The 13,354-nt window shown below is 43.4% G+C and overlaps 1 protein-coding gene across 2 annotated transcripts in view; it reads left to right on the top strand.

Moving 5' to 3' along the window:
• The window catches only part of RANBP3 (RAN binding protein 3), a 114,733-nt gene that overhangs the window by 32,952 nt on the left and 68,427 nt on the right, over window positions 1-13,354 (top strand). For both annotated transcript variants that reach the window (XM_073598993.1, XM_073598985.1), the window contains exons 2-4: window positions 2,787-2,842; window positions 10,850-10,886; window positions 10,990-11,076. In XM_073598993.1, coding sequence (XP_073455094.1) covers window positions 2,787-2,842; window positions 10,850-10,886; window positions 10,990-11,076 — 180 coding nt within the window. The remainder of the gene's footprint in view (window positions 1-2,786; window positions 2,843-10,849; window positions 10,887-10,989; window positions 11,077-13,354) is intronic.

Raw genomic sequence — 13,354 nt, 5'->3', positions numbered from 1 at the left:
ATTGCTTTGCTACAAAACTGAGGTACTCCCGGTAAGGGGAGGGGTTATATGGGGAGTTGAACTTCCTGTCTAGGGTGTGCCAGTGTCCATCGCCTGAAGGCGCCATATAACCTATACAGTAATTACTTTGGCTCTGTGTCCCGTGATGTACTCCAAGAAAAGAATTTTACAGGTAAGCTGTTATAAAAATCCTGTTATTGTCCTAAACTGATACTTCCTTTTTTTTTTTTTTTTTTTTTTTTTTTTTTATACATATTTTTTTTGGATTTGTATTGTAGCAGAAAGTAAAAAATATTGTTTTGTTTTCAAAATTGTCAGTCCTTTTTTTTTTTTTTTTCTTTCTTTTATAGTGCAAAAAATAAAAACCAGCGGCGATTAAATACCACCAAAAGAAAAAGTTCTATTTGTGGGAAAAAAAGGACATAAATTTTGTTTTGGGTACAACATTGCACGGCTGTGCAATTGTCAGACGCAGTGCCATATTGCAAAAAATGGCCTGGTCATTAAGGGCATAAATCCTTCCAGGACTGAAGTGATTAAAAGACTAAAACTTTTTTGACATATGTTGCTTACAAGTTAAAATCTGTATTTTTTTTTTTTTTTTTTGCTAGAAAATGACTTAGAATCCCCAAAACATCATATATATTTTTTTTAGCAGAGACCCTAGAGAATTAAGTCGAGATTGTTGCAATATTTTATGTCACACTGTATTTGCACAGCGGTCTTTCAAAAGCAAATTTTTAAGAAAAAATACACTTTTAATGAATTAAAAAAACCTAAACTGTAAAGTTAGCCCAATTTTTTTTTTTGTATAATGTGAAAGCTGATGTTACGCCGAAAATCGTGATCTTTCTCCTAAGCAAAAAAATTGCGATTCTCATTTTATCCAGAATTGTGCAAATTTAGCATAAATAGATGTAGAGGTCGACCGATATGTGTTTTTCTCTGGCCGATGCCGATATTTAGAAATCGCGGTGGCCGATATAAGATGCCGATTTTTTTTTTTTTTTTTTTTTTTTTTTTTTTTTTTTTTTTTTTTTTTTTTTGGGCCGATATTAGGCCGATTTTTTTTTTTTTTTCCCTTCATCTCATAAAATCTAACAGTTAGACCCCTTTCACACTGGGGCGTTTTTCAGATGCTTTTGGGCTAAAAATAGCGCCTGTAAAGTGCCTGTAAAACGGCTCCCCTGCAGTCTGTGTGATATCCCGAGTGCTTTCACACTGAGGCGATGCACTGGCAGGATGTTTAAAAAAAGTCCTGCAAACAGCATCTTTGGAGCGGTGTATACCGCTCCTCTACCACTCCTGCCCATTGAAATGAATGCGCACCACTGGCGAAGCGCCTGCAAAGCGTTTCGGCAGCAGCGCTTCAGGGGCGCATTTAACCCCTTCCTCAGCCGCTAGCTGGGTTATAAGCGCCCCGCTAGCCTCCGAATAGCGCCACTAAAATGACGGTAAAGCGCTGCTAAAACTAACAGCGTTTTACCGTCAACGCCTGCCCGCTCCAGTGTGAGAGCAGCCTTAAGTAATACAGAAATTTTTTTACATTTAAACATTTATTAAACAAAACAAACCTCCAATCAGTTCATTTGTATGTATAATTTAGATTTAAAAAAAAAAAAAACGATATCTTAAATATTAAATACACAAAAACAGGTAATCAAAACTTTTGGACGAAAAAAATGGGCTAACTTTACTGCTTATTTTTTTTTTTTTTTTATTTCATTAGTGTATTTTTTTTTTTTTTTTAAATTGCGTTTGAAAGACCGCTGCACAAATACCGTGTGACATAAAATATTGCAACAACCGCTATTTTATTCCCTAGGGTCTCTGCTAAAAAAAATATATATAATGTTTGGGGGTTCTAAGTGATTTTCTAGCAGAAAATACAGGAATTTTACTTGTAAGCAACAAGTGTCAGAAAAGATTTAGTCTTTAAATGGTTAAACTGAGAGCTTCTGCACAGGGAGTTCAGTTCATTGATTAAAGAACCTGAAAAGATACAATGTTTCTTCTTATCAGACTTGGCAGGCTGCCCAGGGAGGAGACATTCCTCTCCACAGATAACTTTCAGGCAGCTTGCATTGACTTCTATTACAGAAGTCATTTGCAAGTCCCGCTGAAGTTATAATCGGCTTTTTTTATCAGCACAATCCACCGATGCCGATTAAGTAAAACGATCCAAATATCGGCCTATATATAGGTCGACCTCTAAATAGATGCCAAGTCTTCATATAGTGTGTGTGTGTGCGCCCGTGATATTGCAAAAAAGTACGGTACCCAAAAATCTCCATAGGTGACGCTTTAAAAATGTTTACAGCTTATTATTTTAGCGTTAACCAGGAGCTAGAATTATTACTTTCACTTTGCAGTTCTCAGCGATATGTGGTGCAGTTGCGGTTTTCTTATACATGCGCACCCTGGGCGTGCTTCTGTGCATGTGTGGGGCAACAGGGGTTATGGCAATTGAAGAAAAACACAAAAAAAAATTTTTTATTTTTTTTCTTTATTTTTACTTGATTGCTACCACAAGGGGTTAATAAACCCCCCATGTGATAGCATTGGGCAGGTGGGGTAATCTCTTTGAAGACAATGTCTCCCCTGCCCCTTAGACACTATCTAACTGAGCACAAATCTCGGCTGAACTTGTTAAATGAATGGGCTGCCTTTATGCAATGCAAGTTAACAGGTAACACATTTTGGTAGCATAAATGACTTCTCTGGTTAATCTGTCATGTGGTTTTGGTATTGTGAATTTTTAAAAAAAAATTTTTTCTTCTAATCAGACAAACCCGCCATAGCGCCTCCAGTGTTTGTGTTTCAAAAAGACAAAGCCCAGAAGGTAAGGAAATTTAAATATCTACAAATGTGTTTTATCATAAGTTGTATGTTCATTTTGGCCAGATGTTACACTGCTTTGGGAAAATGCGGGCAAATGCTGGCTTATTACATCTCTGCCTCCCTTATTTCAGATGTATTTTGTTAATGAAAGACCTTCAACATGTTTGTTTTTATCTGCCATTATGCATTATTATAATTTTGCACAGCATTTGATGTAGGACATTGCACTAATAGAATCATATTTTGATGTCCCCATCACAATTTGTAGCGCCAGTATTTGGTTGTAGCTGATTACTGTACCATTCTGAGGCCTGGTTTATCTAAACCAATTTCAGTATTTGCAGGTTTAAAGTATTTTTTTGTTCTGATAACATTTTTAGCAATCAATGTGCGCTTCTGTTAGGGCAATCATTTAAAATGTGAATGCTTTTCTAGCATTACATTTTAATTAAAATGTTATGTTTTCTTTAATTCTTGGGTGAAAAAAAAATGCTATAAATTAAAGCATAAATGCTTTACATTTAAACTCGGTCCTTGGAAATGGGGTGCAAGGCCCGATTCTCCTGTGTGTGTTAGAATTCTGCCCAAAGCTGGACACCCTTTTCCCCACAGATGTGGAAAGATCTCATGACTGATGCCAGCCTATTGGGCTGGGGCTGGGGAGGAGCCCTAGTTGACTTCTTGGTGCTTGGGATTTTGATGTCAGAGGAAGCTTGGATTCCTGTCAACATCCACTAACTGGGGACAGTTGGGCTGTCCCATAATAGCTGGACCCCTCAGGTGTGAATTCCCCCAAAATCCTATCAGAGAATGCTACATCCGGGGCTGGCATCAAATGTTGCACTGCTTAAAAGGAAACTGACTTTAACCCCTATTTGGTATATGTTGCAGCCCTGTCGCGGTCCACATCCCAGTTGTAGAAATTCAGCAGGTGACTTTCTGTGTCGGCATCTGGTTCTAGGGGAATGGGTTCTACATCCAGAGGTGTTTCAAGCCTTTTGGGTGGCATTAATCTTCTGGTGTCTAGATTCAACAGCAAACTAGACAGGCTTGTCGCCAGGGACCCTTATTAATCTGGCCATGTATGGGTAGACTTTTGAACACAAAATTTTAAGAAAATAATGTTCTAATGCCGCGTACACACGGCCGGACTTGTTGACGGACTAAACTCCGTCAGCATTTCTGACGGAAAGATTTAGAACATGTTCTATAGCTGAGTCTGTCGGAAATGCCGACAGAAAAAGTCAGATGGGGCGTACACACGGTCGGAATGTCCAACCGAAAGCTCCCATCGGACTTTTTCTGTCGGGAAGTCCGGCCGTGTATACGTGGCATAAGAGTGTTTGTTGTGTTTTTTTTTCTTCTTATTTCTAAGCATTAAGGGGTCAAATCGGCATTAATTTTCTGCAGGGGCGATAACATTCAAAGGAGCCAGATGGGAAAAATTTTTTTGAGCAAATTAATTTTTAATAGTGTATGTGGTTTTTGTTCGGTAAAGTCTATTCATTCCAAAATCAAATGTTAAACACAAATGAAATCTTTTGAATGACATTTGAATGTTCTGAGATTTTTCGTACCAATTTTCCGAAGAATCTTTGTTCGAAATTCTATCCATCTTTGGCAAGCATTGAACCTGCACAGTTGACACTTCCCAGCTTCTCCCTTATCTGCTCTGCAGGATCCAAATGGAAGACATGCCCATGATTCTTATAGCACAGAACTGGTCCAGGAGGACATGGTACTTGGCATTCTCAGACTATTAATGGTTCCTTCTGGATCCTCTGCACCTACTGTCTAAAGGGCTGATCCACCATCCTGCTTCTTGGCTGCTGGCTTTAATAGCATGGCTGTTAAGGGGTCCTGAGGGGGAATAGGGGCTTATCAGATTTGGTCATCCCTACCCTCTTAAAAGCTAGGAAGTTGACTTCTGAGAATGTCTATCATCACACCTGGAAAGATTGTATTGGGTGTTGCGAAGGTAGGACGTTTTTCCTAGGAAGTGCTCTGTAGAATGCATCCTGTATTGTCTACAGTCTTGTCTAGATCAGCATTTAGCCTTGAGTACCATCAAGGGGCCAATCTCAGCTTCATTATTCTGTTTCAGAGACCATTGGTCTCTCATTCCTTAGTTAAGACCTTTTTGTGCATGGTGTCACACACATATTCATAATCTCCTGTAACTCAGTGGGATCTTATAGTGATTCTAAAGCCTTTTCTCAAATCTCCTTTCAGGACAACCTTGGAGAGAGCGCAGCTCCGCCCATTTTCCAGGAACACACGCAGCCTTTAAACCCCTCCTCTTCCACCATGGCTTCAGTTATTGTGTTTCCTCGTCATGGTGGAAGCGCATGCTAGAACCAGGGAGCTGCGCTCTCTCCAAGCTGGAGGGAGAAGGCTTACCATTTGTGTTTTGTTGACCATCCCAGCACCCCCACCCCCCCAGGGATGCAAGGGCCCGCAGGAGGCGTCGGTGTCTGTGCCTGGGGTCTGCTGGCATGGCACTGGTGGCCGGACGGGTGCCCCTGCTAGTCAGCGGTGCATCCCGCATGTCGGTTCCGGGTCCCGGCCGGCAGGTGACGTCATGTCCGGTGACGCGGCTTCCTGCTGGGCGAGGCGCAAGTGGTTCCAAGCGCCTGGAACGCAGAGACTAGGGGGCGGGTCTGTCGACCGGCGCTTCCGCCCCTCGACGCCGGGACTGGGTAACTAAAAAAACAGATGTGTTTTTTTTTTTCTCATTACCCCACTGCACTCTCTGCTAAGATGGAGGAGAGACCGTCAGCTGCGGCGGAAGCGGGCACCGGTCAGGCCCAGGTAAGAGGGGAACAGTGGTACCTTTTTTTTTATTCTTGTCCATATGGGCTTATGTTGTGTTTTTGTTTTTGGATCCTCCCTGCAGGGAGCCTGTGGCTGCACGGTCAGAGGTTACTCCGCTCGGACCCTGCAGTCTGGACTTGGTGGTTGCTTGGGAGAGTACACTGCTTGGGGCACTGTTTCCTTTTGTCTGGTGGTGGTCTAGTTGTACACTAAGGGTTGGAAACTTGTGTCAGGGGGCCCTTAGGTGAGTTTCATTTTTTTTCTCATTAAAGGAAAAAGTTTTAAGAAAATCCAAGCATTCAAACCCACCAAGTCAGAGGAAATGTTCTTCCTGCTAGAACCCCCTCAGATTCATGGCAGAAGGCAATGTGCAGGTCCTGTATTAAAGAATTGGTAGAAGAAGAAAAATCCCAGCAATTCAAGGATTTGTTCTCTTCAGTACGGGAACTTACAAACTCGTTGAGTTCGGTCAAGTCCATGCTGGTTTAGAGCCCAGCAGGCCAGGTTGAGCCCCAGCATCCACCATCCAGCCCGAGGGCATCCACCTCCTAGACCAGTAGAGGTCGTGGACTCGGGATGAGGGGGCAAGTACTCTTCCCTCCCTCAGGGATTCAGATGAGGAGAAAGAGGAAGATTATAGCCGAGCCTCTAGGTACAAACTATCTTTGGAGGAAGTGGACGACCTTCTGAGAGCGATCTACACTACCCTCAAGATCCAGGAGGAAAAGGTGCAACTATCGGTTCACGATAAAATGTACCAAGGACTAGACGATACTAAACAGTGTTCCCAGTCCATAGAATCCTCTCGGACACGGTAAAGAAAGAAAGAACCTTAGGAGGAGGTTTCTCTTCGAAGATAAGGAGTCAGTGGTATGGAATAAGAACGCCCGGGTAGATGCCGCATTTTCGCAGGTTTCCTGTCGCACAGATCTAGCATTTGAGGATATGGGGGTACTGAAGGATGCAATGGATAAGAGAGTGGACTCCCTCTTGAAAAAAGCATGGGATTGCACATCGGCCAGCCTCAAAACCGCTATGGCTTCCACAAGTTGTCGCAGGGAACCTAGAATGCTGGGTAGAGAAGCTGAAGAGCCACGTAGAGGCGGGCACATCGCGTAAAGATCTTCTGGAGTCCTTCCCATTGATACTGAAGGCAGTGAAATACATGGCTGATGCATCAGCCGAAATCAGTTAAGATGTCAGCAAGATCGTCGGCGCTGGTTAATTCAGCCAGACGCGCTGTCTGGTTAAAAACTTGGTCTGGTGACACAGCCTCCAAGATTAAGGCCCCTTTCACACTGGGGCGGTGGGTGCGTTGGCAGTAAAGTGCCGCTATTTTTAGCGGCGCTTTACCGTCAACTTCGCTGCGCTATTTGGCCGCTAGCGGGGTGCTTTTACCCCCTGCTAGCGGCTGAGAAAGTGATAAAACCACTGCAAAGCGCTACTGCAGAAGCGCTATGCCGGTGGTATAGCCGCGCTGCCCCATTCATTTCAATGGGCAGGAGCGGTGAAGGAGCGTTATACACACCGCTCCTTCACTGCTCCAAAGATGCTGCTAGCAGGACTTTTTTTTACTGTCCTGCTAGCGCACCACTCCAGTATGAAAGCCCTCGGGGCTTTCACATTGGAGAGACAGCAGCAGCTCTTTTAGGGCGCTTTGCAGGTGCTATTTTTAGCGTTATAGCACCTGCAAAGCACCCCAGTGTGAAAGGGGTCTAAGCTATGTGGCCTACCTTTTTCGGGTCATCTTCTTTTCGGTCCAGACCTGGAAACGGTCCTGGATAGGACAGCCAACAAGAAAAAGGCTTTCCATTCCAAAAAGAAACAACTGATCAAAAAGAATTTTCGTGCTGTTCAACAGCCCCACAAAAGTAGGGATCAAGACCACAAGAACCACTGGGTCTCCCAAAGGGGTCAGGGAAGAGGAGTTCTCTTTTAGATCTCCCCCAGACAGGCCCCCTAAAAACAAATGACGATCTTGCCCCAGTAGGGGGAAGATTGTCTGCCTTTTGCCTACAGTGGAACAAAGCAATTTTAAGCCTGTTCGTGAAGAACGTCATGTCCCAGGGATACAGTCTGGAGTTATCAGAGATCCCCCCCCCGAGCAGATTTTGTTACAACCCTTTCAAAGGATCAACAAAAAGCTTCCGCAATGATGGGCCTTCTACAGGAGGTGATTATCCAGGTCCCAAAACATCAGGAAGGCCGAGGCTTCTATTCCCACATCTTCTTGGTGAAAAAGCCTTCGGGAAAGTATCAGTTGATTCAGTCTCCAAACTGTTTCATGGTATCCCTAGATCAAAGGGGCGCCTATTTACATGTCCCGGTAGCTCAAGGTTCCCAATGCTTTCTCTGCCTAGCCCTCAACCTGGGGACTTCAGTTTGGCATCTCCAATTCAGAGCTCTGATCCTCCCCCTGGATCTTTACAAAAATAATGGCGGAAGCCCTGGAGCCTCTGAAGCTAAGGGGGATTTCGGTCATTCCATACCTGGACGACCTGTTGTCTTTTGCGTGCTCCAAAGAACAAGTCTTGACAAATTTTCAGGTGTCTCAGACTCGCCTCAAGAATGTAGGGTTTCTCCTGAATCTAGAAAAATCAAATCTAGAACCAATGCAGGAGATGAGGTTTCTGGGCTATACGATAAACTCGGTGCTTCAAAGAGTTTTTCTGCCACAAGAGAAGATCCAGTCTGCAGTGAGACAGATTCATGCCAATCTCTCAATTTCAGTTTGATCAGCCATGGCAGTCTTAGTGCTTCTCACGGCGTCGATCCCAGCTGTACAGTGGGCCAGATTTCATTCCAGACCTCTTCAGATGAATATCTTACAAAGATGGTCAAACCAGGAGTCATTAGAGAAACAAATCAAACTTGCCTCAAATGTAAAACGGGCACTTTGGTGATGGAGGAATTCAACCAACCTGGCAAGAGGTCTTTCCACTAGACAAGCGTCTAACAAGACATGAGTTCCTGGGGTTGGGGAGCCCACCTGGACAGCCAAACTCGGGGGGGCTTGGTCCAAAGCTGAAGCCCGAAAGTCCTCAAATTGGCGGGAACTAAAGGCCATCTTTCCCGGTCTCCTAGCCTTTCAACAAGCAGTAAAGGGACAACATGTCGGACAATACGACTGCAGTAGCTTATGTACTGGAACTAGCCAGTCGGCTACTTGCCTGGGAAGAACAGAATATGGCCTCTCTGTCAGCGGTCCACCTAAAAGGATCCCAGAATCTGCTAGCAGACCTACTAAGCAGAAGGATGGAGAAAGCAGAGTGGAGTCTGAACCAAGAAGTTTTCTTGATGATCTCCGAAGCGTGGGGACACAGCCTCAAATGGATCTGTTTGCCAGCCAACAGAACACGAAAAAAAAGTTCTTCTCACTCCACCGAGAAGACTGGGCTGTAGGCAAAGATGCTCTCGCACACCCGTGGCATTACCAGCTGTATAAACCCCCCCCCCTTTCCCCTGGTACCACTGGTCCAAGGAAATTCAGGGAGGAAAATGCCAATCATCTGATCCTGGTCACTCCTTTTTGGCCAAAAAGACCCTGGTTCGACACTACTAAACCTGGCCACAAAACCTCCATGGAAGCTGCCGCCCAGGAAGGACTTGTTGGCGCAGGGGTCTGTGAATCATCCGGAAACAGACCGGTTACATCTAACTACTTGGTTTCTGAAGAAGACCTAAAAGCCAAGGGACTGTCAGATAAATTAGTGAAGACCCTACTCTCTAGTAGAAAGGAGGTACCTCGAGGCATATACCTGAAGGTTTGGAAAAAGTTCAATTTCTGGTGTATGTCTAAAGGCCTGCAGGTCACTGGCCGCTCTATCTTCTTCTTCCTCTTTTTCTTTTTTTTTTTTTTTTTTGAGAAGACTATCCCGAGAGGTCTTAATTTCAAGATTATTATTTTTTTTTTTTTTTAGGGCACTTGCACCAAATAGGACGGTATCACTTAATTTTTCCCAGTTGGGATTTGTCTGCTGTTTTACAGGGTCTCACGGGAGCTCTGTTTTTAACCCTTACAGGAAGCATCCTTAAAAAAAAAAAAAATCATAGTCCTTAAAAACAATTTTTTGGTAGCCATCACGTCAGCAAGAAGAGTCAGGGAGCTTCAGGCCCTGGCAATCACAGAACCCTTTCTAAAGGTTCTTTCAGACCAGGTGATCCTTCAAACAGATCCAGCTTTCCTGCCTAAGGTTTCTTCGACATTTTTTACCATTCACAGGAAATAGTCTTGCCCACTTTCTCCTTGGCTCCTTCCAACCCAGGAGAAGAAACTTTCCACACATTGGATGTGAGGGGGTGCCTTCCACACTTTCTAATAGTCACCAAAGAATTCAGAAAATCAAATGCTCTCTTCGTGATTTTCTCAGGCTCATGTAAAGGGGAGAAAGCTTCCAAAAGCACGCTGGGCAGATGGCTTAGATGGGCAATCACGGAGGCCTACAAAGCGAAGGGAGAAATACCCCCCTCAGGTATTACTGCTCATTCTATGAGATCAACAGCAGTTTCCTGGGCCAAAAGGACCGGTGCTACGCCTGAACAAATTTGCATGGCTGCCACTTGGCCCAACTACTCAACAGTTCTCCGACATTATAGGTTGGACTTGCTGTCCACCGCAGATCAAGCCTTCGGCAGGAAGGTACTGCAGGCAGTAGTCCCACCCTAGAGTAAGTTTCTCGGTTATCCTCTCCAAAGTTGTCCTAAAAGGCTTCTGTTATCTCAGTCCTCATCCAGCCCCTCCAGCTCTGATTTGGCCCTCCTATGACTCATCCCCCCTCCCTTGCTGGCACACTTAAGAGTTAGTGAGAGAGCTGTGTATGATGTCATTAGTCCTAGACTTCTTACCAGACAAGAGGAAGTTGGGCTGTATAAAGGTATTTTACTGGCAGAAAAAAAAATTCTACGATCCAAAGTTAATACAACAAAGGCAAAAGATTTAATAGATGGAAAGATGAAAAAATGACTGAAGGTCCGCTTTAAGGGCAGTCAAATATTTTTTCTTCACTTACAAAAGCTGTGTGTGTGTGTGTGTGTGTGTGTGTGTGTTTTTTTTTTTTTTTTTTTTTTTTTCATTGGTGCATATGAAAATTCCAGATTTATTCTATCTTGTTATATTTGAGACTTCTGTAAAGAAATGTAATTTGAGTAGAAATGTACAACTGTTTGTTATAATCTCTCTACTGTCCCATTGTAGAGGTCTGCAGAGGGATCCAGTCCAGAACAAGGTGATGGTAAGACAACATGGCTTATTGCTCAAATGTTACTCATGCTGCCAACGTTTTAGTTTATAGTATGTAAGAAATTTCAATCCTTACACTGTCTTCTCTGCTTTAGATTCTGATAAAGAGGATGGAAGTTATTGCCCTCCACCAAAAAGAGAACGGACATCATCCTTTTCACAGTTTCCACCTTCTCAGTCAGGTATAATTTATTGGTTAATCAAATGGTGGTAAAGAAAGTTATCACCATGTTGTATGAATGTAAAACCTGAAACAGGATTGTCTAGTTGTAAAGTTAAAATTTAAGTAAATCCAGAATGTATTCTGTATACGGTTTCCTTAAAGCTTACCTATGATTAAAATGTAAAATCATATATTACTACATTGTATTACAATTATTTTTATTAAACAAAACCAAAGAAAACTCCCAGCTCCACTTTACCAACCAACCTGCAACCAAACAAATTGTCCTGTCTAACAGTTTGCGCTAAAAACAGGGGTTTAGTTTGCACACATTTGCAAATAGAAAATGGAATGTAAACAGCAGAGGAGAAGCTGCAAAGCAGGATGGGAATCCAGGAAGTTGTGGATAGAGATGACCAGCAGCTTTGACACGAAAGAAGATTTTGCAAATAAACGTATTTCTCAAAAATAACTATTGCATATGTTGCAATTACAATGCTGATGTTATAGAATGAAAGTGTATGCTGTTCCTTTTGACGTAGTATTAAACCCCAAAGCAAGATGTAATATATTGCAACCTACTAATCCTGTGGTGGCTGCATTTCATTTTTCTCTTTTTAGGACTTTTGTGTTTTTTGTTTTTTTTTCACCTGATGATCTTGCCTGTAATACTTTTCCTATCTTGGGGTGTCTCCACTCTGGATAGACTAGCAATCGATGGAGACCTCTTTGGATAGCAGCATTGTCATTTTGGTGAGAGGGTAGTGTTGGGTGCACTAGCAGATTTGAATGGACTTGACTAACTAATTAATTCTAGCTAATACTTTTTAACCAGATAACAGCAACTTTTATTTTTTTTATTTTTATTTTTTCTTCCCGCACAAAGGATTGTAAGCACCTTTGTCAGTGTCAAATGACGGAGTGATCAGTTGTGTACAAGCCGGTGCATGCCCGGTTCATCTCTCCCCTCTCCGTACCGATCGGTATAGTGTGAGAGGAGAGGGGGAGAGATCGGTTGCAGCAGCGCTATGGGCTGGATCTTTAGTGCCCACATTGCTGCTCTGTGCCCATTCTGGCCTCATCCATCCATCCACGGCTCGGCCACCCACGGCTCGGCCAGCCCCCATCCACGGCTCATCCATGCCTCATCAGTTCTTATCTGTGCCATATCCATGCCACTACAGTGCCCATCAGTGCCACAAAGTGTAATAGGTAGTCAAATTAGATTTAAAATGTATGCCCCTAGAACACCTGACGATGCTCCCTGCATGTTGGACCTCTGTATGCGGCCAGGCTGTAAAATTCCCACACATGTGGTATTGTTATACTTGGAAGGAGTAGCAGAATATATTTTGGGGTGTAATTTTTGCTATGTACATGCTATGTGTTAGAAATATTGTATAAATGGACAACTTTGTGTTGAAAACAATTTTTTTATTTTTTATCTTCCAAAAACTTGTGGAAAAAAATGACATGTTCAAAAGACTCATTATGCCTGATAGAATATACGTTGGGGGGTTTGCTTCCCAAACTGGGGTCATTTTTTGGGAATTTCCATTGTCCTGGTGGTCCAGGATCTTCAAAAGTGAAAGAGGCAGTCAAGAAATGATATGTGTAATTTATATCCCTAGAATGCCTGAAGGTGCTCCCTGCATGTTGGACCTCTGTATGTGGCCAAGCTGTGTAAAAGTCTTGCATGTGGTATCGCCATATTTGGGAGGAATAGTAAAATGTGTTTTGGGGTGTAATTTGTGGTATGCATATGCTGTGTGTGAGAAATAACCTGCTAATATGACAATTTTGTGGGAAAAAAGAAAACCTTCATTTTGCAAAGAATTGTGGAAAAAAAAACTTAAAAAAACTCACTGTGCCTCTTACTAAATACTTTGGAATGTCTACGTTTCAAAAGGGGGTCATTTGGGGGGTTATTTGTACTTTCCTGGCTTGTTAGGCCTCTTTCACACGGGGCAGATCAGTGATGATCCGCCCCGTGAACATCCGCTTGCTCAGCGGGGATAGCTCCGCCGATCCCCGCTGAGCAGGAAGATGACAGGTGCATCGCTGCACACTGTGCAGCGACGGACCTGTCAGAGCGCCGCTCTCCCCTATGGGGGGATCGGATGATGACGGTCCGTAGTGTCCGTCGTCATCCGATCCGATCCGAAAACGGAGGAAAAAGTAGGTTTTTCCTCCGTTACACTTTTCGGATCGGAGCGGGTCGGATGTCAGCGGACATGTCACCGCTGACATCCGACGCTCCATAGGGATGACTGTATGTCCGTTTTTCATCCGAAAAC

Source organism: Aquarana catesbeiana, linkage group LG01 (assembly GCF_042186555.1).
Source record: "Aquarana catesbeiana isolate 2022-GZ linkage group LG01, ASM4218655v1, whole genome shotgun sequence".
Taxonomy (NCBI): Eukaryota; Metazoa; Chordata; class Amphibia; order Anura; family Ranidae; genus Aquarana; species Aquarana catesbeiana.
This window is presented reverse-complemented; position numbering and strand designations above follow the sequence as displayed.